Source organism: Tamandua tetradactyla, chromosome 2 (assembly GCF_023851605.1).
Source record: "Tamandua tetradactyla isolate mTamTet1 chromosome 2, mTamTet1.pri, whole genome shotgun sequence".
NCBI classification, from domain to species: Eukaryota; Metazoa; Chordata; class Mammalia; order Pilosa; family Myrmecophagidae; genus Tamandua; species Tamandua tetradactyla.
This window is the reverse complement of record NC_135328.1, coordinates 209,460,827-209,487,322: the sequence shown is the minus strand read 5'-3', so window position 1 is coordinate 209,487,322 and position 26,496 is coordinate 209,460,827. Positions and strand designations below refer to the sequence as shown.

The window sequence follows — 26,496 nt, the reverse complement described above, 5'->3', positions numbered from 1 at the left end:
TCGGCAGGGGGCGGGGCCCATTGAGTAAAGCCTTGCGTGCCTGCGCCCGCGACGGAAGCGCGCCTCAGGGCGCAGGCGCGGGGAGGGGGTGGGGGAGGAGGGAAAGCGGCGAGTAAGATGGAAGATGAGGAGGTCGCTGAGAGCTGGGAGGAGGCGGCAGACAGCGGGGTAAGGAGGAGCCGCCGCCCCGGGGCAGGGCCAGGCGGGACCTGGCGTGAGGGAAGCCTCCGGGGAGCGGGTCTGAGGATAGTTCTCCCCGCGGAAGGGCCCCACACTCCGGACCGGGGGTGGACGAGAGGCCCCCAGTCCCTGAGCGCCGTGAAGGCCTCTTAAAGAGGCCGCGTTCTATTTCTCCCTCCACCTTTGCTCAGAGTGCCTCCTTCCACCCGTGCGATGTTGCGCGTCACTCTGGGCCCCCCACCCGCCAACCAGATCCTTTTTTCCTGGCGCCGGCTCGTTCGCCCCAGGTCCCTTTGACCCTTTCCCTTCGGGCACCCGTTCCGAGACACCATTTTAAAGTTCATGTGCTCTGGTGAGGAGGAACGCACCATGTGGAATGGGAGTGCGGTTTGCGTGGACCGGGGAGGGGGGGGGGGGCGGGGGGGTTTAGTAAGCAGGGATTAGTGAGGGCCGGAGGGGAAATTGAGTTCTTTTGGGGCCGCTCAACTCTGGACTAAACTCCCTTACCGTTTCGCGCTTTCCGCCACGGTGGGTGAGAATGGTTCTTTTTCTGTTTCAGTTTTACTGAGACTCTGTTGCAGGCGGGGGTCTCCCAGGAACCCCGCCAGGGCAACCGCAAGTTTAGCGGGCAGCCCCTCTCTCCGGGACCCACCCACCGCTCTGAGCCCGGGGAGAACGTCTCGGAGAGTGCTCGCCGGGGTTGGACGTGGAAGGGTGCAATATGTGAAGTAGTCGCATTCTTGGGAGGGGAAGGGAAATGGACCGTTTAACTTGATTTTGAAGTTTTTGTTTGTCTCCAGAGATTGTAGGAAAGTAGTTTATCCCCAGCAAGAGCAGGCAATTCTATTAGGTTCGTAATTAGTTTGATCTTTTTAAAGTTTGTTGTTGTATGGTGATCTTTGTGAAGATGGAGAGATGCCTCTTTGATACCTCGTGTTCGTATCTGTTCAGCACTGGCTTGAGTGACATCCACCCTAAAGGTTTAGGTGTGTGGAGAAGGGCGTGTACGAGGGTAGAACCGAAGCTGGGTTTTCCTTCCCCCAGCACCTTTGAGGCTTTTGTCAGCGGTGAGGAGGCCGAGAAATTGACTCTCGCAGCAGTTGGGTGTATGTCTACGGGAATGGCTTCGAATTTTTTTTCCTGTGGTTCAGCATTTCTCTCACGGTGTTTATGTTTTTCCACTTAGCATAATTGAGAATTTGAAGAATTAGTTCCTTTGGAAGGTATTTAGTACAGTTCGTCGGTGTCGACTATCTTGGATTTTGACTTGTGTAACTAGAGCAATTTAAAGAGTTCACAGGGAGCAACAGGTGTGAGCTTAGTTTTTGTTCATTCAACAATTTTGAGTCTGTCATGAAGTAGACAGTGCTTAGCAGTGACTTTGTAAAAGAGAATTCAAAATTTCCAGCAGAGTTGTTTATTGTCTCCCACTAATATGTGTGAATCAGCCAGACTCTCTCATGCCACCCCCTTGCAAGAAAGCTTGTTCTGCAATTTGAATGTGACTCGGATTATAGGTGTATGGGCATCTTGGCCTTTCTTTGTTTTTCCTCACCTGTTTGTAAGGGTCAAGAGGTTCTCATGTTAAAGAAGTAGAAAAAATTGAAAGAAACAAAAAATGAAAGTAGAATTTAGCAGAAATTGGGGATTGTTTTAGTTTTTCAGAATAAATGGGTAAATCACTTAGAGAACAACTAGACCAGCCCCCCATTTTATAGCTAATAAACTCCAGAGATGTATGATTTAACTTAGGGTCTTTTAATGTTTGTCCACTATCCTTTCCACCATCCTTTTCTTTCATAAAACACTTTAAAAGTGCCAGGTATAGCAACAGAACTCAGTCCTTGCCTTGTGGATATTTTGAGCAGTTCTGTCAAAGTGCAGCTTTGCTTCTATAGTTTGTTTTTAATTGAATCCTCTGTACAACCTGTTGAGGCGTTATCCTCCTTTTATAGGTAAGAAAATTGAGGTTTAGGAAGTAATTTCTTTTCTTCAAGGTCCCACAGATAATAAGTGGGAAAGCTAGGATTTGACCCCAAACCTTGTTACCTCAAACTTAGGTTGTTCCTCTAACATTTTGCCACCTCCCTACCTACAGTTCTGTGAAAGACTTGGGAGTTGGGCATTAACTTTCGTTTTTAATAGGTTTGCTTTGGGTTTAGATTTGAAGGCTTTCTTAATTTTTATTATCTTTTCGAATTTCACCAAGGGTCTTCTTATAAAGGTTCTCTTTTGAAGGAGAGAAGCCAGGGAGGGGATGAAGCACCGAGAAGCCAGTTGACCATATATGTCTTTCACATGTTGCGAGTTGTATATGTAAGAGTCTTAGTTAGCTTTGGATTACCTTGTCTCCCAACAGCTGTATGGAAATGAGCATTAAATGTTTTTTCATTTGTTTGTTTTTTAGAAAAAGGAAAGAAAAAACGTGGGTGGAGAAAATTAGCTCATAGGGGTTGACTTATTCTTAAAGTGAATGTTCAAACTCCGAATAATCCAAGGGCAGTTCTAATCCTTGAAAGTTGATGCTTTTTGTGTTTCTTGCCCTATAACGTCACAAAAAATCGGAGCATCATGCTAGAATTTCTTATGTGCCAAAGCATTTAAAGTTAGTATCGTGTATATATTCAGTGTTTTGTCCTTCAGAGAAAGATTGACTTTGCAAAACATCTCCAATATTCTGTAAATAGACTGCTTTATGCTTTTGGTTATTGTGGACATTTATCTACTATAAAACCGTTCCTTTACCTTTCCTCATCCCAAGGTATCATCTCTAGTCAAAGGGCAATTTAAGGAATGTAATTTAGATTTCATCAAGGAAATGCTTCTTTAAAAATCACTGCCTTTGGGAGAAATAAAAATGTAAATTTGAGTTAATGTTGATTGAAATTCTGAATTGTGTCCATCTGAAACAAATCTTAAGGGACAAATAGACCATTTTGTAATCAGAAGACATCTTTGTACTTCAAAAGAAGATCAGATCAACACTTAGCTCAAGTTTGATAGTTTGGAGCTAGTTTATGTTCACTAGTTATTTAGATTGGAGGATGGGGGAGATACAGCCTACTCCGTTTTGTTGATAATAAGCTAGCCAGTCATAGGGGAGGCATATGACGCATAAATGGAATTGGATTGGTAGTTGTTACAAAAATTGGCAACCTCTCCAATTTCCCTCTCAAAAATGTTTTATTGTCTTAAGGTCAAGTCATTTAGCTAATAGGAAGAATATGCATCTCAAGTAAGAGAATAATTCATCTTCAGGACAAAGAATTCAAATTTATGTTTATATTCCACCCCCAGTGAGCCTGTCAGCTAAACATTGCCTCATCTGTGAAGCTGGGTGTTATATAGGTATAGTACAGCATTTGTAAATGTTGAGAACCTACTAGGTGCCAGACCCTGGGGCAGATCCAGTGGAGGAGTTAGACAGGTAAGTCAGCTATTTCTGTGGAAGAGGTACAAATGAGGTTCCATGGCAGGCATCAGAGAAGGTCATGTAGAAAAAGTGATGCCTGAATTAAGGTTTGAAGGACCAGTTGAATTGAACATTGCTAAGTCTGGGAGGGGCAGGTAGACTGTAGGGCATAGGCAAGGAGGCTGTGAAAGGGGAGGTGTGGCATTGTTGGGAGAGCTGCAAGAATTTCCTTCTGGCTGGATGGGAGGGGGTTGGCAAGGCTAAGTGGAAAGAGATGACGCCAGATCAAAAAGGGCCTCCTTGTACTTGGTACTGGGGAGTTTGGAATCTGTCCTGAAAGCAGAGGAGAGCTTTGAAGGCTTTTTTAGCGGAGGATTGACATAATTAGGTTTTAATTTGGGAGATAAATCTGATTTGCTGCTTTCTCTTCAGAGAAGAGGCCATTCTCACTGAAGTGTGGTGGCCACCTCACTTGGGGGATGGGGGTGGGCAGTGGTTCTCAGTGCTTCCTGAAACTACTGTCATGGAATGCATACTGTTGGCTGTGGGTAGTGGGCAAAAAAACAGATTCATTATTTCAGGACTACCTGGCCCTGATTTCCTTGTAACTTGTCCTTATGGTAAAGAAGACAGTTAGAATTTGTGATGTCAGAAAGTTCAAATTCATGTGGACCATGTGCCTTTAGGGGCCACTGTACACTATACTCTCAGTTATTTCTGGTCCTTAGGGGAAGGCTGAATCAGTAGCGACTGCGATGTCCTCAGAGGGGGCACTCTATAAAGAAATTGGCCAGTTTAGACATGATTGTGCTGAGCAGCCTTTCCCCTGGACTCTGGAAAAAGATCTGTTTTCGCTGTGGTTCTAAGAAAGGGGGATAATGAACTTTTCACTGGTAACTTCTCAGCTCTTTTCACTGCGGCTGCATGCGGGCCTGTTCCCAGCATGCATTGGGGGTTGGCACCAGCTGCCTTGGTTGCAGTGGGTTGGAGGTCTTACAATTACAGGCCTTCTTGCTTTTCCCTCTCCAACAGGAGGGAACTTAGTGTATCTTTCTAACACTTTTGGTAAAATCCTGCAAAAGGAAAGTCACTGTTGTCTAGATTTGATGACACAGACATATTCTTGGGGCCGGTGCTTTGATTCCAGTTTCCACCTTTACACCACTGTGGGCTCCCTACAGTTAAGTGTCAGTTTCTGGCCCTGTAAGGGTAGGTAGTCTCCACAAGGTGTAGTGGGTGTTTTCCTACTTCTGTAGACAAGTTTTTTTCCTGTCAGGACAATTACTGGCTTGTTGAAGGCCTGGAGAAGGTTGAGTTTAGCTACTTAAATCTGTGACCAAAGTACAGAATGAAATAATTTTTTAAAGTGGTAACCATAGAGATTTCTCTTCCCAAGGATTTTTTAGCTCTGTTAGGCTCTGCCAGGCATCATTCTCTTTAATGTCTAGCCCCTATGCAGGATGTTGATGGGAAGTTTGAGGTTAAAGCTAACTACCACAGAAATTAGCAAAAAATCCCAGCAGTGGTATGTAGAGTAATAATTATTCTTAATAAAGATTAATCTTATTCCTGATTGTGAGACATTCCAGTCACTCAGAATAAGCCATCCTCACCCCTTGTCCAAACCTCTTTCCCTTATAAAATGAACACAGGAAATAACAGTCATTCCTTTCTAAAAGGAAGTTATTTTAACAGTTAAATTTGTATTCTTCAGGGGCTGGGATGCCTAGATGAGATTGTATAGAAGAACAAAGTTATGATTTGAGTCTGGGAAGGTCAGGATAATCATCACTCTTCATAGACCTTGAGAGCCAAATTTCCAGCCCTTGTTCTTTGGTGTTCATAGCCCTATAAAAGCATTTGGGACCCTCCGGCGGTCAGTTCTGTTTCTCTGCTACCAAGTTGCCCATCTCACTGGTAAATAGACACTGCCTGTAAGCCTGTGAGCTCCCAAATTCCACAGGCCCTTTTCAGGAAGGGTTTTTGGGCTAGTGTGTTGGGTGCTTGTTGCATACCAGGCCAGGGGGGTGGAGGTAGGGTGGTGATGGGGGTTGTACATCTTTACAAATTCATTATCCCATTCAGTGTCCTTCTGAAGTGCAGGTACCATCAGTACTCCTGTCCCTGAGAAGAATCACAGGGTCAGAATCCCAGACCAGGCTGTTGGAGTCCTGTGCTCACACTCTTAGGGGCCTTTTCCTCCAATTTGTTTACATTTGCTTCTCACCAGACTTCGGTGCTTTAGGATTCTTAGTGCTAGGTCCTTTGAAGTATTGTATTTGCTTTCAATTGGGATTGACCTCCTGTTCAGTAACCTGGATCATGAGCTAATAAATTGCATCTCTGAAAAACTCAGTGCCTAAGAGCCAAAAGGATAATGAAATTGTCGGTTATATTAATAGTGGCTGCAAGTTAGACACTGGTCAAAATCTTGATCATAAATGTGAAATAACTGGCATCTGGACAAGTGGAGAGAGAGAAATAAAAGATTTAACAACTCTGTTATTTTAGGATCCCTGTATCTGGAGTTGCAGGCTGGCAGCCCCAGATTATTCACCTGCAGGTTTGGTTTTTTTTTGTTTTTGGTGCACATTGTTTCTAAAAATTGAATTTGAATGCCTTTACTTGGGTCTTGGTTGCTCTCTTTTCTTCTGTAGTCTCTACTTTACCCATTGTGTTACCTGTTCTGTTTTGTTCTGTTCTTTAGCCGTTTACATCATTGCCCAGGCCCTAATAGCCTTGTTTGCTGCCTCTGCTCAGTGTCCATAATTCCAACTAGCGTTTTTGATAAGAGTCACCCTTATATTTGGTGTGGGTGGGGAGAAGAGTAATTGTGTTTTATCCTGATGAGCCTTAATGTTCTCTTTGGGAGATAGAGCCAGACTGTCTTCATTATTAAAGGTAACAAGAAAGATAGGTCTCCTCCTCTAGTTTTTTTCCATTGAGGGCAATAGAAGTCAGAATATTGGAATTCAAATGTTATATCTGATTTTGGGGCATATCAATTCCTACCCCTGTCTCCACTTCACTTTTCACGCTTGTAAAACTGAAAATTAATAAAATCTGCCTTGCCTGGTGGTGAGAGTTAAGTAGTGTAAAGCATCATTCAAAGGCAGAAGTTATTTTGGGAGGTAAAAAAGCATGCTGTTAGTGTTGTTGCTTGCCTCTTTTGGAGTCTTGTGCAGGTTAGTTGTAGAATGCCTTTGCCCTAGATTGAGGGAGAGATGGATTCATTGTAAGCCCCTTTCTAGATGTGAATCATCTCAGTCTAGGAGATATCTTATTTTATATCTCTCTTCTTTTCTTTCTTGTTTTCATCCTCTTTCTCCCAAATTTTGTTTTGTGCCCTTTCTTCACTTCTTCTTGAAGCTCTTTGTCTTTTGAGTCCCTGCAGCTTTCCCTGCTTTCCATGGCAGGAATATCACTTTTCACTGCTTTTCCCATAACACTGTTCATCAACTAATTTAGCTACTGTGATTTTATCTTTCTTCTATTTGGCTGGCCTCACCTCTTCAATAAAGATTACATTACTCGGGCCACGGTGGCTCAGCAGGCAAGAACGCTTGCCTGGAATGCCAGAGGACCTGGGTTCGATTCCCGGTGCCTGCCCATGTATAAAAAAAAAAAAGAAAAAAGATTACATTACTCATCTCTTGGTCTCTACCACCTAGCGCATCTCCCTCCTTTTAGTGGGTATATTAGGATCCTCTAAAGAAACAGAACCAACAGGAGATACCTGTAAATGTGAGATTTATAAAGATATCTCATGTAACTGTGGAAATGCTAGAGTCCAAAATCTGTCAGGCAGGCTGTGAAGCTGGCAATTCTGAAGAAGAGCCTCAACAAATGCCAGAGGAGAGGCTCACTAGCTGAAGCAGCAGTGAAGTGTCTCTTCTTTCTTGAAAAGTCTTCAGCTGATTAAATAAAATTCAGCTAATTGGGTTATCCTCATTTGTAGGGGACATGCCCTTCGTAGATATAATCAGCCACAAATGCAGTCAACTGACTGATGATTTAATAAACCAACCTTTCAGTTTATTGACCATCCAGGAAATACCCTTGCAGCAAGGATTAGGCCAGTGCTTGCCTGACCAGACAGCTGAGCATCATCACCTGACCAGTTTGACACCAGAACCTAAACATCACAGTGGGTTTTTTTGCAAATGCTTGTCTCCAACTTTTTTTTGTCACAGTGAAACAAAAGGAAAATGGCTTTTGAGACATTCTTAAGAAAGCATAGACTCCTTGGGTAGGGAATTTTAGAACAGTGTCTCCTATGTCCTATAGTGTGATGGTTAGGTTCATGTGTCAGCTTGGCCTTGTGATGGTGTCCCATGTCTGGTCAAGGAAGCACTGGCCTATCTATTGCTGAGGACATAGCCTGAACTTAAATCATGAGTTCATTGGTTGCATCCATGGTTGATTACATCTGCAGTGGACTAAGGGTAGTGTCTTCTGCAATGAGGGACACTTAATGTAATCGTGGGAAGACTTTTAAGGAGAATTCAGAAAAGAGAATCTCTCTCTCTGCTTCAGCCAGTCAGCCTCCCCAGCGAGTTTGTTGAGGACTTTCATTGCAGCTGCCAGCTCTGGGCTTGCCCTACAAATTTGGGACTGTTGCGTGAGACACTTTTATAAATCTCATATTTACAGTTATCTCATTGGTTCTGTTTCTCTAGAGAACCCTGACGAATAGTCACAGTAACTTACTTAATTAAAGTGGAATGTTTCCCTTGGTGTGGGTGTAACAGAGAAAGGAGGAATGTTTTGTGGGGAAACAGAACACTCAGACTCACCTAAGTCTGTATTAAGAAACCATACATGTATACTGTGGCTGTATTTTGGTCAGGACTGGACGGACGGGTCTGGGGTTGGGGGGAGAGCAAGCGAACGCAGCAGGGTGGGGGCCAAGGGTCGGGGCGCAGCCGTGTGGCCAATCCCCCAACCTCGGGCAGTGGTGGCTGGGACTGAGCCGGCAGCGGGAACCCCCCAGCCAGGGGTGGCAGAGGCAGTGGTGAAGGCGGAAACAGCGACCCTGCTAGGACCCGCGGCGGAGGAGGGGGTGGCAGTGGCCGAGGAAAATGCTTCAACAAAAGAGATGAGTACTATTTTCGCTAAGGCCTAAACTGGCCTACCGCACAGATGGTCCTGACCAGGCAACATAGAAATGATCCAAAGAAGCCACCAATTGCCTTTCAGGTTTTACATGACTTATAACAAAAATTCCCTGAAATACCCAAAGTTGTACCCCGGTGCATGTTACAGAATAACAATAAGCTGAATGCCTGCTGTGCAGTTCTCTCTCAGGAGAGTATAAGGTATCTTTATGGTGAAGGAGACTTGAATTTTTCAGATGATTCTGTAATTTCTAGACTATGCAATCACATGACTTCTCTCAACTTGCACTTGCAATCACAGAATGTTTACCACCATGGAAGAGAAGAAATGGAATGAATGGAAGTCAGACTTTGATGCACAGCATCAGTGATGGACAACTTCAGGATGGCCAGTTCAATAATGAACTATTTCAGCAGAAGCCACGGACAACACCAGCTCAGGTTCCTCAAGTCTTTAATGTTTTTGGAATGTCCAGTCCATCTGGTGCTTCAAATTCAGCACCGCATCTTGGATTTCACTTAGGTAGTAAAGGAACATCAAACCTTTCTCTACAAACTCCCAGGTTTAATCCCATTGTGGTAACTTTACCCCCAAATATCCAGACCAGTCGTGATACTCCTATATCTTTGCGCATCCAAAGTGTACCTCCACCTGTACTGAACAGTCCATAAGGAAATTCTATCTATATTAGGCCTTACATTACAACTTCTAGTGGTACAGCTCGACAGACACAATGGCATTCTGCCTGGGTATCTCAATTCAATCCCATGAACCCTCAACAAGTCTATCAACCTTCACAACCTGGTCCCTGGACTGCCTATCCTACATCTAACCCTCTACCACATACCTCAGCCCAGCAGCCTGGTCAGCAAGGCCACCACTAGACCTCCCATGTCTACATGCCCATCAGCTCACCTACTACTCCACAGCCACCAACAGTCCATCCACCTAGTAGTTCACAGTCTTCTGTCCATGGCCAATATAACATTCAAAATATTTCAACAGGACCTTGGAAAAAACAGATAGAAATTAAATTGAACCCCTACAAAGAAACAATTCTTCAGAATTGTGTTCCTCTAGACCTCGAATCTCCAGCAGTTCCACTTCGGTCAACAGCCAGACCTTAAATAGAAATCAGCCCACTGTTTACATAGCTGCCAGCCCCCAAAGTACCAATGAGGTGATGTCCCATAGTCAACCTAAGGTTTTTATTTCAGCTAGTGCCACCACAGGAGTTGACCAGGTGTTGTGGAATCAGCCCACACTCTTCATATCCACTAACAGTGTAGCGTCTGCCACTTCAGAAACATGTCTGGGCAAGTGAGCATGGGCCCTGCCTTTGTTTACCACCACCCCCAAAAGTCGGGCAGTATGTGCCAACTGCAATTCCCCCTTGTGTGGCTGTTACACAGCCTGATACAAAGTACTTTCAAGAGTACAGTTTCTCCCAGCAAGCCCCCAGCAGTCTCTCCAGGGGTGGTGTCCCCTACCTTTGAACTTACAGTTCTTCTGAACCATCCTGATCATTATGTAGAAACCGAAAGCATTCAGCACGTCATGGACACTGCTTTAGCACATGTGGATAAAATAAGTGACGCGCGGAAACTAAGCATGGGATCTGATGATGCTACCTACACGCAAGCTTGGTTGGTACACCAGAAGGCCAGAATGGAATGACTTCAAAGAGAACTTGAGATTCAAAAGAGAAAGTTGAATAAACTAAAATGTGAGGTCAATGAATCGGAAAATAATCTAACTCGAAGGCACCTGAAAAGATCAAATTCCATATCCCAGATACCTTCCCTCGAAGAAATGCAGCAGTTGAGAAGTTGTAATAGACAATTCCAGATTGACATTGACCGCTTAACCAAAGAAATTGATTTTTCAAGCCTGAGGACCACATTTTAATCCTAGCGCTATTCATAACTTTTATGACAATATTGGATTTGTAGCTGTGCCACCAAAACCCAAACATCAAAGGTCCACCATCAGAATACCAGAGAATCAAGACACAGAAGATGATGAGGGAGCTCAGTGGCATTGTACTTATTGTACTCTTTTGAATCATCCAGCCTTAATCCAATGTGACCAGTGTGAGGAGCCAACGCATTTCTGAGCTGGACCTTCTCTAAAACTGTATCTAAAGTTCAAGAAACTAGTACCTGTCATCAGGGGAAGAGTTTCACTGCTCCATAGGATTTTGTCAGATTGAAGGTGTGACAAGATAGTTTTGTGCCAAATGCTAAGTGCCATCCCCCAGAGCTCAGACTACTTCAGAATCCTGTCATAGGCATTGAAATCCATCACGTGAAAGGCCATCAGCAGAAGGATTCAACACCTGCCATCTGGCCACCTACAGTGTTACAAGTGTCCTGTCTTGGATTATTCTCAACAGCCTAGTGCTTGGGGGTTCCTAGTACCTTTCACCCTTCATGTCACTACTGGATTTTTTTTTTTTTTTTACTTTTTTTTTATTAATTAAAAAAAATTTAACTAACACAACATTTAGAAATCATTCCATTCTACATATGTAATCAGTAATTCTTAATATCATCACATAGATGTGTGATCATCATTTCTTAGTACATTTGCATCGATTTAGGAAAAGAACTAGCAAAACAACAGAAAAAGATATAGAATGATAACATAGAGAAAAAAATAAAAAATAAAAAATATATAAAGAAAGGAAAAAACAAAAAACACAAACAAACAAAAACTATAGCTCAGATGCAGCTTCATTCAGTGTTTTAACATAATTACATTACAATTAGATAGTATTGTGCTGTCCATTTTTGAGTTTTTGTATCTAGTTCTGTTGCACAGACTACTGGATTTTGACAGGAAAAAGAAATAGAGTGCTAATTTCTTTTATTCTTAAAGCTTTCAGTGAAGCACTACGTACACAAAGAAAAGGAACATGGTGTAGCTAAACTGTTTGTTGCCACATAGTACTCATGAATAGGGGAAGAACTTCACAAATCTGTGGTACTCTTAGCCTTGTCTTTGTCTCCCCTGAAGAGGTCTCCACTCGGACGCCAGTAGAGTCTCAAGATGAAAAAGAACACAGCATGCATTGTCTGTACAAACGTGCAATGTAATACCCCAAAGCTCTTCTTACTGTACAGATCTCTCAAGTCTGTTTTAAATTATATCTTCTCTTCTTTATTATTTTCTTATATTCTGAACATGTAGTATAATAGTCTTTTGTTAACTAATTTTCTTTTTCCCTTTGGTGATTAAGCATGATCATGACCCTTTTTAAAAAGCCTGCCTGAGAGAAGCAGTGCCTTAAAATAAAAAGCATTAATGAAATGAAACTATGCACAGAAGAACTTTCCTCTACTGTTTATTCTGTACTTGGCCCTCCTCAGTGCCAGTGTTCTCTGAAGACATGCAGATGCTGCACAACGAACTGTAAGAAAGGTGACAAGAATTATGTCTGTAGGTCATACTGTATACAGACTTTAGCAGTGGGTGACAACACAGTGTTTTATCTTCCACAAGGAAGCATAAAACAAAAGAAATTTTTAATCCATCAATGGAGCAACAAGGTTAAGCTTGTTTCATCTGCTTGGTGTCCTGCAGAACTTTCACAAGAGATTATTATCGGGAGGTACCATTTAAAACGAGCAGCAAAAAAAAAAAAAAAAATCCAGCAGCAGCACCAGCCCCCCCTCCCCCTTTTTGGAGAGAAGTTTATAAATGCTTTACTGTTTGGGAAATCAGTTTCTAAACCTGACTTAGTGGCAGTGTCAAATGTATTTATAAAACAAGGTTAGTCATATTTAGGACAATTGAAGAAAAGATGGAAAAAAAGAAAAACAAGTAAACTTGAACACCGAAACCAACCTCAAGCATCTCTTTCTTTTGATGATATATTTTTGTAAGGAAAATATTCAATAGATGATCAGGAATGTATATAACTAAAGGAAATCAAGAAAAAGATAACAGTAAGCATTTAAAAAGACTTTTTAAAAATTATCAATGCTTAGTATGGTGCTAAGGGAAGTGCTGAATTGTAGCAAAGCTTAGGAAATAATGTCAACTGTCACCCACTGTAAATGTTTGCAAGTGGATAGTTCTAAAATAAACAGGATCATTACAAGTGATCTCTAAGAATGTTAAAACCTCAACATGTAGGCTTTGCATTTTGTATATGGAGAAGAAATATGACAATCCTAGTTAATTAGACAAATAGCCCCAAAGCCCTTGCGTTTCATGCATTTTGTTTACAAGGCCTTGTTTTTCAGCTTCATCTGCACTTCTGTGTGAAGATTGATAAATCAGTTTTTACTTGTTTTATTAATAAAACGTAATTGGGATATCTTTAATGGATGGTTTTGTGATTTAGTTGGGTAAACTTTGTAATAGATAAGTTATTTATAAAAATTTTAAAACATATTAAAGAAAAAAGAAACCATAACATGGAGTTATACAGAGAAGATAGGATTTAACAAGTGAGTATGATTGCTGAATCATTGTATTGATATTTCTTCTAGTCTCCAGTATTTTAGAGCAGCTAGAAATAAAAATCTAAAATTGTGGAATTGTAACCCATACCAAACTCTGAAAGATGTTCTACAACTAATTGTTGCAATGTGCTTTGAAATTTGTTTTTTTGTATATATGTTATTTTTCACGAAAAAGAAGAAACTCATTAAAACATTTAGAATTTTTTTGAAAACATGCCCTCATTTAATCGTTAAAAAAATCTTATGAAATTAAAAAAACAATATACGGCTGAATTGATAGCCTAGCTGTGCCCCCAGATATTTTCTTCTCTCTCAACTTCTGAATTCTACTTTAAAAAAAAAAAAAAAAGCCTTATTCAATAATATTTGACCAAGAGTTAATTTTTTGAACCCGACAATAATCCTGAAGCATTACTTCAGAATCAGAACTGGGGTGATTTGACTTTGGGTGCTTACCTCCATGGAGTTAGCCAGAGTGGGTAGAATAAGCAGGGTTTAAGTCTCTGCCTAAACTAGACACTGTCAGTGTCACATCATTGACATAAGCTAGGCAGGATGAATAAACTGATACAAAGGCTGTTTGGAGAAATCTGTGGATTGAAGTAAGGACTGGAAATGGTCAGTGATGCATTTTAAAGGTACTGAGACCTTTTTATATGGTAGTTTTAGAACAGATTTTGCTTTTAGAGATTGGTTCTATCTGTGAATTCTTCTGCTTTATTCTTAAGTGGAATTGGGCCCTCACAGGAAGGAGCCAGAATACCAGCTAGATTTGTGGCATGAGAGACAGGGGTCATCCTGGGGAGACTCCTCTCCTAGGAGACCTTGACACAGGAAACCCTGTAGCCAAGGGACATGGGTGCCAGTGACCTGCCTGAGACTTGAGATTAGGCCCAGCCTGAGCACCGGCCTGCTGTGATGAAAGTTTGGGACTGGAATGTGTTAGAAGGTTTTCCTGCCTTCTGTTCCTTTTTAGCATCTTTTCCTTTTTGCTTTTTTCTAAAATGGTAGCATTGTGCTCATCAGGACATGTCCGTCTGGTTCTGAGAGAAATCCTTGTACTCTGAGCTTTCCTGTCTGGTCTTCAGATCCTGCCAGTGTCTACTATAGACTTAATAATAAAGCTCACCAACTATAGATTGTTAGATGAGATTAGATGAGCCTGTGGGACATTGTGGTTTACAAGGCTGCTTTCAGATGGCTTGTTATTCCTTGGCTTTAAGAGAAAAATTAGAAAATGACATTTTTGAAGTGGAAACTAACAAAGATAGAGGTAAATGATATGGGAAAATGTCCCATGAAGTAACCCTCTTAAATACAAACTTTGTTACTGACTAAAGAGGATATTTCCTAAGAGAGCCAAGGGTACCTCTTAGAATGTCTGTTTAATATGATTACTTGGGTTCTTGGGAGTTGTGTTGGTTACTCTGGCACAGAGAGATACTGTGGCAGAGCAGGGCAAATCATTCCTTTGGCACTGACACTCGGGCACCAGCTGGGAATTCTGCCCCAGAAAGGAAGGTCACAGGGAGAGGCAATAGCTGGTCTAGGCACTAGAAAGAGCGATGAGTCCTCAGGCTTGTTAACTGTCTCTTGTAAGTTAGGCTAATTTGAACCAGTCCACCCAAGTGTCATCACTCCAGGTGAAGGGTAAGTCTGTTTCTTGAACATGCAAATCTGAGAAAGTGTAGCTGTAATGTGCTGTGCTTTGGCCCAGTTGGCCCAGTCTTTCTCTACTCTGCCTTTTTTCTTTTCTTCTCCTGTTCTTACCTTTCTTTATTCCTTTCAATCCACCTCTTAATGTTACAGAAGCAAACCTGCCATTGTAATCTGCCTCTCCTTCTTGCCCACCCAGCCCTTATCCTCTCTTTTTTTTTTCCTTGAATTAGGCTGTTGGAGGTATCCCCTTCCCTGCTATTCACCTTTGTAGTGATCCTATCCCCATTGAACTCACATGCTTCTGTCCCCCAACTTTTTGCTGAGGGCTCACCCAAACAGTCTTTCAAAGTTCAGGGCATCAGCAGCAATTGAAGCTGGGCTTCCTCAGGTGAGATGAATTTGCAGGTGTTGGTGTCTGCTTTCATTTATCTTGTAGTTGTGGCCTCTCTTTTACCTCCTATATTCCTGTCTAGGACACTCCCCCACCCTTACTCCTTCATGACTCCTGACTCCATTCTTCCAGTTTTGCTTGTTCTCTCAGACCAAGAAGCATGCCACTCATTTTCTAGAAGTAAAGCCCCCCAAGGGTGAGGGTAATATTTGTGTTTGGTAACAACAGAACTTTGCTTAGGATTTTGACTCGAAGAGAGTCCACACCACTTATCAGAACACAGAGCATCATCATCCAGAGTCTGCTTAGTGCTACTTGCAAAAATATAGACGCCTTTCCAGGAGGAGAAGCCATGGGAAATCAAACTTTAATCTTCAGCAGCTCCCTTCTAAAGTGCATGTGCCTGTGCCCTTCTTCACTCAGAGCAGTCATAGAGCAATTAGCTTAATGATTTCATTAGACATGGAGATTGGGCCTCTAACATAGTAGCCTTGATCTTTGGCTGAAGCTCTGAGCATCATTGTAAAAAGAGGAGATGACCTTAGATGTTAAGATTCTTTGTTTCATACCCACATCTAGATGTTTCCTCACATAGAATTCCAAGGCATGTTTAATTCCATTGGGTTTGTGAATCTCTGGAGGAAATTGCTCCTTATACTGTGCCCCGTGAGTCCCGATCTTTAGAGCATGAGTCTGAGCATGAATTGATTGCAAGGCCATGTCTGAAGGGAGAATGGGCTGACTCATGATACCTGGATAGAGTCCAAAGTGAGATGCAGTGCCCTCTCCAGCTGCTGGGCGGACACTCGTCTCTCCTGCATGAACAGGCCTGAGAACTGTGGTATCCAGCTGGCCATCTGAAGATGGCCAGGATCAGCTTTCCACCCAAGCTGCTTGAATTTAGATCTCATTCTCTAATCTGATGGAGGAATCCCTCTCTAGGTCTGACAGTGCCATCCTGCTTTGGAATCGGGAGATGAGCAGAGGAAATCAATATCAGATGCTTTTAACATCATTCCCAGGGATTTGAGCTATTATGGGGGTACAGCAGCATGAGGTGGGGCTTTAAAAGGCCTTAGTTCTAGGGCTCCCTCCATGGTTTACTACTCTCTGGCCTTGGGTAGTTTCCTTAATTCTCTGAGCCATCTTACTCTCGTCTGACAGAGAGAGCTAAAAGCTTCTTTGCCTATCAAACAGAGTTGGCATGAGCAGAAAATGAGTATTTGGGAAAGTGTATTAGCAGACATACAGCATTATACTGAAGTAAGACATTATGTTTAAAACCAGTAGTATTATTATATGCCTAGAACGCTGGTCACTTTCTAGGTTGGGGACTGAAGGGCATTTATTCAGACATGTCCATAATGTCCTCTTGAAGGGCTTTTCCCCAGCCAGGCTCTATTTGTTGGGACTGGACAGAGATTCCTTATCTTCCCTGAAGTCCTAGAGAAAGCAGTATGTAGCTTGCTTTTCTAAGAGATTCTCTCAAACAGGGTTTATTTATTAGGTCTGAAAGTCCAAATGTCTTATTTGGACCTCACATAAATTTTAAAAGTTTTAGAGCTTTCCCACAAAAATCTTGAATTTGGTGTCTCTTAATACGGCGGGTCTGTCCTTATCAGTTGAAGCCCTGTGGCTCTGCCTTGAAGTAGGGCAAGTGCTCTTTGGTGCCTTGTAACCCCTTCACTTCTGCAGATGGAGCATGGTTACTTACTTGACCTGTGCATATGAAGCTTGGTTACTTGCTTGGCCTATGCAGGCATTTTATTTTAATTGTTGTTTGAAGGCATCCAAATCCCACATATGTTAAATCTTGCATTTATGATGGGAAAACTTGAATAGACAGTGTCTTTTTCAAAATGGAACAAAATGATGCAGTGTGAAACTTTAATATTTTAAAATTAATTGCAAAATTCCTTGAGAAGTCATTAAGAAGTAGTAGGCGTTAGGTTGATATAAGACATAGTATTACTTTGGCAATAATGCTGGTATTAATTAAAAATTATAGGAAGGATGGAAATTCTGTTGCAGACTACACAGTGGACATAGTTCTTTTTGAGTGTCTGTGTTCATCAGTTCACAGAAAACATCTGGTTCACTATTTTACTCCCAGTGGATCTCTTCTACTCAGTCATTAAACATTCATTGGATGCCATCTGTGTTCCAAAGCCCCCTGAGGGAGGGTTTTTTTTTTCCCGTTCAGTGGTTTCTCAGCCTGGACAGAGACTTGCTGATACAATTGTTGAAAGCAAACAATTTAAACACAACTCAGCACCAGTCAGAAAGTGTCAGGCTGAATTTTATAAATCTAGCTTCATATTGTTTATAGGAGACAGATAAGGAATAGAAAGGTGGGTGGTAAAAGGAGAAAAACATATTCCAGTAAATACTAACCCAGAAAAAGCTGCTATCACTTTATTAATATTAAACAATAGACTTTAAGGCAAAGATCACTTCATAATGATAAACTGTTTATACAAAGAATTATTTCCTGATTCTTTCAGTAGTCAATAGATCAAAGAGACAAAAATAATGATTTAGAAGATTTGAACAATATCCACTTGAACTAAGGTACATTATGTATACAGATATCAACTATAGAATACGGTTGATTTCAGCACACACTTGGGAAAATTGGCTATCCACCCACTGGGCTGTGAGGCAGATCTCAGCAAATTTCAAATTTAAGATCCTTGTTACTTACCAAATAAGTAGTTACCAAGGCAGTGGTTCTTGGTGTTTTTTAAATGATGACCCCCTCTGAAAATCCTATTTAATTTATAAATCAGGGTTCTTCAACCTCAATACAATTAACATTTGGGCCTGTTAATTGTCCTTGGCAGTATCTCTGACCAGTAGCACTTTACCCCCATCCCTATTAGTTGTGACAACTCAAAAGTAACTCTAGACATTGCAGTGACTCTTGGAATAGAATAGGGTGGGGGGCAAAATCAGACCCGGGCACACACCTTGCCTCAGGACCATTGTTAAAGACCCTTCTCTCTAGAGAAATACGTAATTTTGCATACAATTTCTCCCTTCTCCAATATGCACTTGTAGTGCCCTCCCTGAGGATAACTGAGGGAGTGGGTCAGCCAGGGAATCCAGAGACTTGGTCCTTGGTCTCTCCACAGCCCCCTCTATCCATTGTGTGTTCGCTCATACATGGGTATGTGGAGGCATCAAGATGTTCCTGGTGCTGAGGGTCTGAAGGCTCAGACTGCCATCCAGTTCCACAAACATAAGGCTTCTGTGTTATTCCAGGACTTTTGCTAGGTGGTAGTCACAGTTCAAAGCCATTACAGTAAAAAAATTAATGGTAAAATAACGGATACACATGTGACCATGAAGGATTGTACAAAGAGGGCATACTCTAAGGAGTAGGTGATTAACTGCTTGTGGAATTAGATAGGACTTTACAAAGGAGGTGGTAGACATCAAGTTGGGTTTTGAAGAATTGATGAGAGTTTGCAAGAGGGGAGGACATTGTAGGTAGGTGTGCTGGGTTCTGGGGTTTAGTAACAGCTCAGTATTGCCATAGTGTAAAACAGGAAACAGATGATAAAAGATAGGTGCGACTGAGGCCATTCTTAGGAACTTGGACTTGATCCTGCAGCTGGTTGAAGGATTTTAAGCAGGGAAGTGACAGGATGAGATTTGTGTTCAGAAAATTGCTTTGAGTGGCTCTGTGAAGGACAGATTGGAGGGGGAAGTTGGAGGCCAGAAGACTAGGAGTCCATATGCAAAAACCCACCTGAACAATGAGATCAAACCATTGCCCTGGCCCTGGGGATGGAAGGGAGATGGACCGGCAGAGGGAGTCAGGTCCCAAGCCCCTGAGTACAGTAAACTGATAAGTCTGATACCTCAAAAGACACAGTCATTCCTGGGCAGAGAGAGGACACTGCCCTTAGCTCTGAAAATAAAGACATAAGCTTTTATTTGAGAGAGATTTTTTTCCACTTTTTATATACATTTTTTTCCTCTAGGAAATAGACAGACGGTTGGAAAAAAAACTGAAGATCACACAAAAGGAGAGGTAAGGCTGCTGTCTGGTCTGAGGGCTGGTGCTCTCTACATTAGAGAGCTGGGCAGTCAGCGGCATTCTCCAGCTGGCCATAAGGTTGAGCAGTCAGGCTCCTCTGGGCAGTGAACCCTTCCCTCCCAGTTGAAGAGCATGACGTGGTGGTTTGAGGCTTTGGGAGTGAGGCTGGGGTGTTGCACCTGCCTCCTACCTTAGTGGGCTTCCTGCATCAGGTGGTCTGTTGGAAAGGGAGGGAGAGGTGACAGGCCAGAAAAATTGGGCTTTAGGCCTGGCTCTGCCCCCGGATGCCCTGGAGTTTGGGGCAAGCTGTTTCATCCTCTGGACTTGAGCCTCTTTCTCAGTGACATGAGGGCATTGGACAGATTTCTCTGAGCCCTCTGTGACTTAGTGGCTTAGGGTGTTATCAGGGTATCCTAGAAGAAGAGAGTCTAAGAAATTCTTGACTTTTAAGGATAGTTCCATTCCCCACCCAGGTAGTGGTGGTTTCTAGAGCAAGTAGAAGTTGATATCAGCATTCTGTCTTTAGGCTTAGGTAACTTGTCAGCTTTCCACAGGGACAGGCAACAGGGAAAAGAAGAATAGGGCCTGTATGGATTTGCTTTCATAGGCTGCATGGTCATTCTCCAGGGAACTCTGAGATGCCCTGCTCATCCACTAGCTTTCCCTATTCCCTGCTTCTTTGATCAGATTGCTGTCTAGTTGTATTAGCAGCTACACTAACTTCTGATAAGAGTCTGCTTTTTTCCATGCCATCCCCATCCCAGGACTTGTTCCACTTCACCCTGGCAGCAGCTGAGTTCTTCCAGCCCCTACTTTTACCCTTCCTGACAACCAGGACTCTGAAAACAGGTCCCTGTGGGACTGTTTGGTTCTAGAAACCAGTTGACTACTTATGGGAGGTCTTTGTGGATCTTTTGGATGGTCATTCCCACCTGGATCCCTTTCTCTTTCTGTGGTTTTTGTTGTTGTTTTATTTAATCCACCTCTCCTTGTGGACACATCCAACAGTCTTGGATAGTGCTTCTCTTTTGAGCATTGCCAAGCATCGTTTCTAGAATTGTCCTTCACCCTAGCCCCGCCGTTGTCTTAACAGACCAGAGAGCCCTGGTGAGGGAGTTTTCTGTGCTTGGAAACTCTTTTGAAGAGGTGATTCAGGTGTCTGGTATAGCTTGTCTCTGGGAAGCACGAGTCTCTCTTACGAGAAGGCTGAGACAGTTGTAAACCCTATCCTACCTTAAGGCAAGGCTGGCGGAGCAGGCTCCTATGTAGTAGAGACTGTTGAAGCCCACATGGTGGAAGAGCTTGGCTGGGACCAAACACTTTCCTGGCCCTCAAGCTAAGGGATTCTCGCCTCACCAGCTGTCACATTGTGGTCTGTTTAGGGAAGCTGTGATTTTAACTGAAGTTAAATCTGGATTCTGGACATGAAGTGTTTTGCCACAGGGCCCAACCAGTGACTGATGTGATCATAATGAACATGGGGATAGATGTCTCAGAATGTGGTGGAGTTTATCAGTACCCTGGGCCAGGGGTTAGGTCTGAGGAGCACTTCTTGTGGACTGTGGAAGCTGGTGACATGTTCGCTTTTTTGAGAAGCCCTTCTTGAGGAGTGGAAATTTTGATATGTCTGGTCAAAGGCCAGAGGAGGGTGAGGAAAAAGATGAGGGGCGGGTGTGTGGAACAAGGAAGGGCCTCTGTAGTCAAGGGACAGGATTTGTGAAGCTGTGTTTGCTCTTTGTCAGCAGGAAATCCAAATCGCCTCCCAAAGTGCCCATTGTGATTCAAGACGATAGCCTTCCCACGGGGCCCCCTCCGCAGATCCGCATCCTCAAGAGGCCCACCAGCAACGGTGTGGTCAGCAGCCCCAACTCCACCAGCAGGCCAGCCCTTCCAGTCAAGTCCCTAGCACAGCGAGAGGCAGAGTACGCTGAAGCCCGGAAGCGAATCCTGGGTAGTGCCAGCCCTGAGGAGGAACAGGAAAAACCCATCCTCGACAGGTGAGTATAGCTGGCAGGGCTGACCATAGCCCACTCCACCAGTCCATCCTGAAGTGGTAGAGCCTGGCCTGTCTGTGCATAGAGCAGTGAGAAGCAGGGAGATTCAAGGCTGGAAGCCCTAGCCTGCCATTCCATCCTGACTGGAGCTAGTTAATTGTCTATACTGCACTGGCTCAAGGACCAGGGACAACTTGGAAAGCCCGGGAGGGGACATTGAGGAGGCCATGGTCTGCTACAGGCCTCAAGCGACAGTGTTGCAGAGAGTTTAAAAGCATGCATGGGCTCTGAGTCCACTTCTGCCGCTTACTAGCTACTTAACCTCTCTTTGCCTTAGTTACATAATCTGAAAAATAGTGAAGATGATAGTACCTTCCTCATCAAGTTGTGGGATTAGATGACTGAATTTGTATAGGGTGCTGAAGACCCTGCCAGGCACAGTGGAAGGCCTCAAAAAGAGCTTAGAAGTTATTGTCTTCTGGGTTTCACAATAACCCATTGGGATGTTTCTTTGAATTTATCAATTATTTTTGACTCTTGGCTTTATCCCCTGCAGTCCTGGCAGTTGCATTATGTAATTTTGTCACCACTGATAAAACATTTATTAAAATAGCCTCTAACTTTTATGGGTTTCCTTGGTTTGGGACTTGAAGTAATCTGTGTACTTTTTTTCCTCTCATTATTTTGATAGACGCCAGTTGTCTCTCCTCTATGCCTTCATCTTTCCAAAATGGAAAAAGTCCATAATAATATGAATTAACCATTAACCACATGGTTTGGAAAGAAACTGGAGGCAAGAAATGGGGGGTGCCATGTAACTCTGCTGAGCTCTTGATTAGAGCTTTTCACACACACCCCACCCTACCCCCAGGGGAATATGTGCCACTAGAGTCTGTGGAGCATGTGCTATCCATGGTCATGTCTCTGGGCAGGCTGGGTCCTTGAGCACATCCCTGCCTACAAATGAATGGTGGAGAGTCACATTGGGGGTAGGAATGCTGTAGCTGCTAGAGGGGGACATGGGCCACCATTCCCACCTGCCCACAGGGCCCTCCCAGCTTGGAGATGCCCTAAGTCTGCTTGCCAGGGCAGCAGCTCAGGGAGCCAGAGTTGGCTGATAGTCACCAGGATTTCTGCCCCAGCTGTGAGATAGTTTGTTGGTTGTGAAATTTGGGGACATCTTTTATATCCTTTTTCAGGCCTTCCTCTGATCTTCCTTTCAGGCCAACCAGGATCTCCCAACCCGAAGACAGCAGGCAGCCCAATAATGTGATCAGACAGCCCCTGGGTCCTGATGGGTCACAAGGCTTCAAACAGCGCAGATAAATGTGGGCAAGAAAAGATGCCGCCGCTGCCGCCGTCTCCGCCTTCTGGGTCGTCCGCCACGGCTTGCATTGCTGTGGCAGACAGCTGGACTTGAGCAGAGGGAACGACCTAACTTACTTGCACTGTGATCCCCCTTGCTCCGCCCACTGTGACCTTGAACCCCATGCACTGTGACCTCACCCTTTCCCCCCCTTCCCACTGTGATTGGCACGTCAACAAGGGCTGTCCCAAGTCAATGAAAGGGAAAGGGTGAGGGTTAGGGGAGGGTTGGGAGTACCCATCAAGGACTCAGAGTAGAGAGTCAGATCGTGCCACTTGGGGTAAAGCCAGTGCCAGCAATAACAGTTTATCATGCTTATTAATTTGGGATTTCAAAACACAAATGAGAACCCCACCCCCAAGTGCATGTCTTCATCACTTAAAAAGCAAGTTCCATTTGAAGATACCCTTTTTTTTTTTTCTATTTTTGTTTGTTTATACAAATATTTGATTTGCAAGGAAAAGTGCATGGGAGGGGATTTAGCAGTTTAATGAATTTTTAATTGAGAAAGGGTAGTTTGGTAGTCTACTTAAAAATGTTTCTAGGAAATGTACTAGAAACATTAACCAATAGGATTTGGGTGAGCTTAGCTTCTTCTGTATTCCTACTGCCGCCCAGAAAAGGGGCAGGGCTCCACAGTCCCCAGACAGGTGAGCACCCCATGCCTATACCTCCCTCCCCCAGCTAAGTCCCAGGGCATCTTGGTGCTGCGTGGAGACTGGGCTAGCTCTATAGGTTCTGAGAGCCTGGGGAGGGTACCAGCTTCAGCTCTGGTGTTTTGGGAAATAGGGAAAGTGAGCAGATGTCTCCTTCTCCTGCCCCTCAGGTGGTTCCTTACCAGTCAGGCTTGCTACTTCTAGAAGAGAACATAGTATCAGTGAGTGAAGCACCTAGGCTTAGAAGTAAGGGTTGCAAGACTTCAGTATTTTGCTGTCAGCACAAGGAAAACCAGGAGAGAGTCTGACTCCAGAACTCTTTGAGCTTTCTGCCTAGTGTGGTCAGAACGTAGATGGATCTTCCTAGTCCAGCAAGGCTTGAACTCTCAAGGTTCTGTAGTGTTCTATCTCTGTTGATGGTACCAGCTTGGTAACTGTACCTGGTACATTTCCTTTTTGAAATCAGAACCTTGGGAGCAAACCATTTTGAATAATAAAGTTGGGGAAAGGAAACCTTTGCATTGCAAAGATTGGTGATGACAGACTGGTTTCTCAGAGGCCCAGGCTACCCTTCACCCATTTTTTCAGAGCGAGGGCCTGGAATGAAGGCAGTTTTCCCCCTCTCAAGCCCAGCGATTTGCTTTGGCTCCTAGAGGTAGAAGAGGCTAAGAGGGTAGCTGCCCCAGAGCAGCTCTGTGTATGTGCTCTCCAGCTCCTCTCAGGCTGGCTGGCCTCTTCTGTTGCACTGCGCCTTATCCCTCAGCCAGCCAGCCTGTCTCCCTACTCTTGACCAGTGAATGACTTCTGAAGTGGTTGGTATGAAGTTTTGCTATTAGGGCAGCTTGTGGTGGCCAAGGTAGCAAGCTAGGTATGGTAGACTTACTCTCAGCTTTGCCCTGTGGGAATGGTAGGCCAGGCCTGACAAGCCATGTCCCACCACATCCTCCCTTTAGGAGAAAGGGCTAGCTGTCAGTTGAGTCAGGGACTAGTCCATAGGACAGCCTTATAACTGAAGCCAGGAAATTGTGAGTAGAGCTGGAATAAAGTGCCAGTCTTTAAGAACCCACGGTTGTTGAGTCGTGCCCACAAGCTGTTCTGAGGGAGTGGGCAAGGGAGAAAGTTGGCTGTGTCTTTCTAATTCCACTGCCCTGACCAAGTTTCCATCTTCTAAAATGTGTAGTGTCATCCTTTATGTAATGGTAGTTTCTGGCCTAAGGCAAAACTGTCCCTTCAGTTGGAGAAGGTACAGGGTAGGCCAGGTGGGAAGGCTAGAAGTGCCGAGTGCTTGGCCATTGGCACGCCCTGTTCCTTGAGCCTCTCCTGTAGTGGAAGCTAAAGGGAATCCTGCTGATGGGTGTCAGCAGATTGAGGACATGGCAGGGACTGGTGCTCTGACCTTGCTTTGGTCAAAGATGGGGCTCTGCCTGCTGTGTGCCTGTCACCACCTGCCAGCCATCATACTTACTGTTGGCTTCCCAGATGGAGAGGTGGCAGGCAAGAAAAAGAAAACATGAAACTGTTGTGTTAGGGGGAGGCGGGAGGGGAGAGGAGTGAAGGGTTTGGATTTTATGTGGGCTTTTTTTTTTTTTCTTTCTCTTTTTTGTAGTTGTCTGACTTTCCTTAAGTGCTTTTTTTTTTTTTTTAAGTAAGCTGTAGGCTTTGGCTTGGAAAAACCCAGGGGGATGGGGGACGGAGCAGAAACCTGAGGCTGCTGCCACTTTATCTGCCTTCATAGTACTGTCCCCTTCCCCCAGCTCTTCCCTGTCCCCATGAGCCAGGCCTCAGACCTTCCAGCTAACCGCTTCCCATGAGCCACTACTCTGTCAGCCTATAACCAAAGGAGCTGGGGGTCAGGCCTGGTGACTAATCCTTAGCCCACTCAATCAGGGTGCTCCCCACCTGCAGGCAGGAGGCCACACCCAATATGCTACCATCAGCCCTTTCCAGAGCCCACCTGCCCCACCCCACCCCACCCTGCCCAGCCCAGCCATACCCTGCCCGTCTGGGAATGCTCTGCTCAGGGACGGGCTGGCAGGGCTATATCCAGCCTCCCTGGCAAGCAGAGACTCAAGAGACCTCTGAGGTCCTGTTTTCTGGTGTGATCCTAGGGGTGCACGTGGGCCCCTTGGGTGTCTGAACAGAAGGGCATGGGAGGGAAGGCCGCAACCCTGCAGTCCTGCTCTGCTGGTGTAGCGGGCAGCTGCCCACTCCCACCCCACCCCGCATTGCGGGCTCCTGAGTCGGCAGAATAAGCATTTTATAAATTGTATTTTAAATACATGTTTTAAACTTGTCAGAGCCTTGTCCTCATTTCAGTCCCTGACTCCCTAACCTTGTTCTGACTGCATATTTAATCACCAGGGTAGCCCTCTTTTCTCAGCCCCAGGAAGGGACTCTTTCTTTGCTAGAGAAGTAGACCTGGAATGCTGTGGGTTGGGGGACAAGGACCCACCCCTTAGGGCTACAAGGGAAGAAGAGCCCTGAGTCCTAGGTCTCTGTTGTAGACCTTGAGAGAAGTTTGAGGGACCAGGGTTTCTGCCATGCACTTCCCTTATATTTGCCACTCCCTATGAGCAAATGATAGAAAAAGAGATAACTACCCTTGTAGCACTCCTAGTCATCTGAGGGAACTCTGTACTTTGAGAGACTGGAAGGTAAAGGCTTTCCACTGAGGAACGATGAAGGGGAGCTCCAGCAGGAGCCCAGATCCTGGGCAAGGATTTGAGGCTAGCCTTGCCTCAGGGGCTCCTAATCCTGAGAAACTAGCCCTCCCTGTACTCTGAGAGCCAAATGCAGGGTTGAAAACTTGGGGACCTTTCCTGGCACCAGTCATGGAGGCTGAGGTTCTTAGTGTTTATTGGGTTATCATCAGGCCACAAAAGCAAAATCCAACAGCAGTCCCTGCCCTGATGGAACATCTGTCTGCAGGCTGTGAACAACTGCCTCAGAGTCAGTACTCCAGAGGGTCAGTGGGTTCGAGCTGGCACGGAGCTAAGCCACTTTTGGCTGTCAGAGCCGTGTTCCCTGGGGAGGGGGCAGGGCAGAAGAGTGGGAGATGTTTGGCCCTGTCCCCATAGTCATATTTAGAAATGAGCCATCCCATGTGCCCAGGGAGGGGGCCTCTCAGAAGCAATGAAGACAGTAGCCTCTGGACTCTGGGGACCTAATTTCTGTGCTCTTTTTACCCCAGTGCCTGGAAAGGG

At 44.3% G+C, this 26,496-nt stretch overlaps 2 protein-coding genes and 1 pseudogene across 20 annotated transcripts in view; 2 read left to right on the top strand and 1 right to left on the bottom strand.

Moving 5' to 3' along the window:
- Positions 1-68: 68 nt before the first annotated feature.
- SZRD1 (SUZ RNA binding domain containing 1) lies at positions 69-25,589 on the top strand. Of its 2 annotated transcripts, none has more exons than XM_077151153.1 (4): positions 69-168; positions 19,222-19,271; positions 21,023-21,274; positions 22,495-25,589. In XM_077151153.1, the coding sequence occupies exons 1-4, from the start codon at positions 118-120 to the stop codon at positions 22,595-22,597; spliced, it is 456 nt and encodes a 151-aa protein (XP_077007268.1). In that variant the 5' UTR covers positions 69-117; the 3' UTR covers positions 22,598-25,589. The 2 variants fall into 2 exon arrangements, with proteins under 2 accessions (XP_077007268.1, XP_077007267.1); XM_077151152.1 differs by having other exon boundaries at positions 21,020-21,274.
- LOC143674853 (TGF-beta-activated kinase 1 and MAP3K7-binding protein 2 pseudogene) lies at positions 8,576-13,041 on the top strand (annotated as a pseudogene).
- Positions 25,571-26,496, bottom strand: part of SPATA21 (spermatogenesis associated 21) — a 68,109-nt gene continuing 67,183 nt past the window's right edge. For 11 of the 18 annotated variants that reach the window (XM_077151134.1, XM_077151138.1, XM_077151132.1 and 8 more), the window contains one exon: positions 25,576-26,317. In XM_077151134.1, the coding sequence (XP_077007249.1) occupies positions 26,260-26,317 (58 nt within the window). In that variant the 3' untranslated portion in view covers positions 25,576-26,259. Of the gene's footprint in view, positions 26,318-26,496 lie in introns of all 18 variants that reach the window. The other 7 variants (XM_077151145.1, XM_077151141.1, XM_077151143.1 and 4 more) reach the window with 4 other exon arrangements.

Bases quoted from the DNA above. Each gene is read 5' to 3' on its own strand.
- SZRD1 (XM_077151152.1), top strand. From the start codon at position 118: ATGGAAGATGAGGAGGTCGCTGAGAGCTGGGAGGAGGCGGCAGACAGC. The intron at 19,272-21,019 runs GTAAGGCTGCTG...GCTCTTTGTCAG, and splicing joins AAGATCACACAAAAGGAGAG to CAGGAAATCCAAATCGCCTC. The intron at 21,275-22,494 runs GTGAGTATAGCT...TCTTCCTTTCAG, and splicing joins GAAAAACCCATCCTCGACAG to GCCAACCAGGATCTCCCAAC.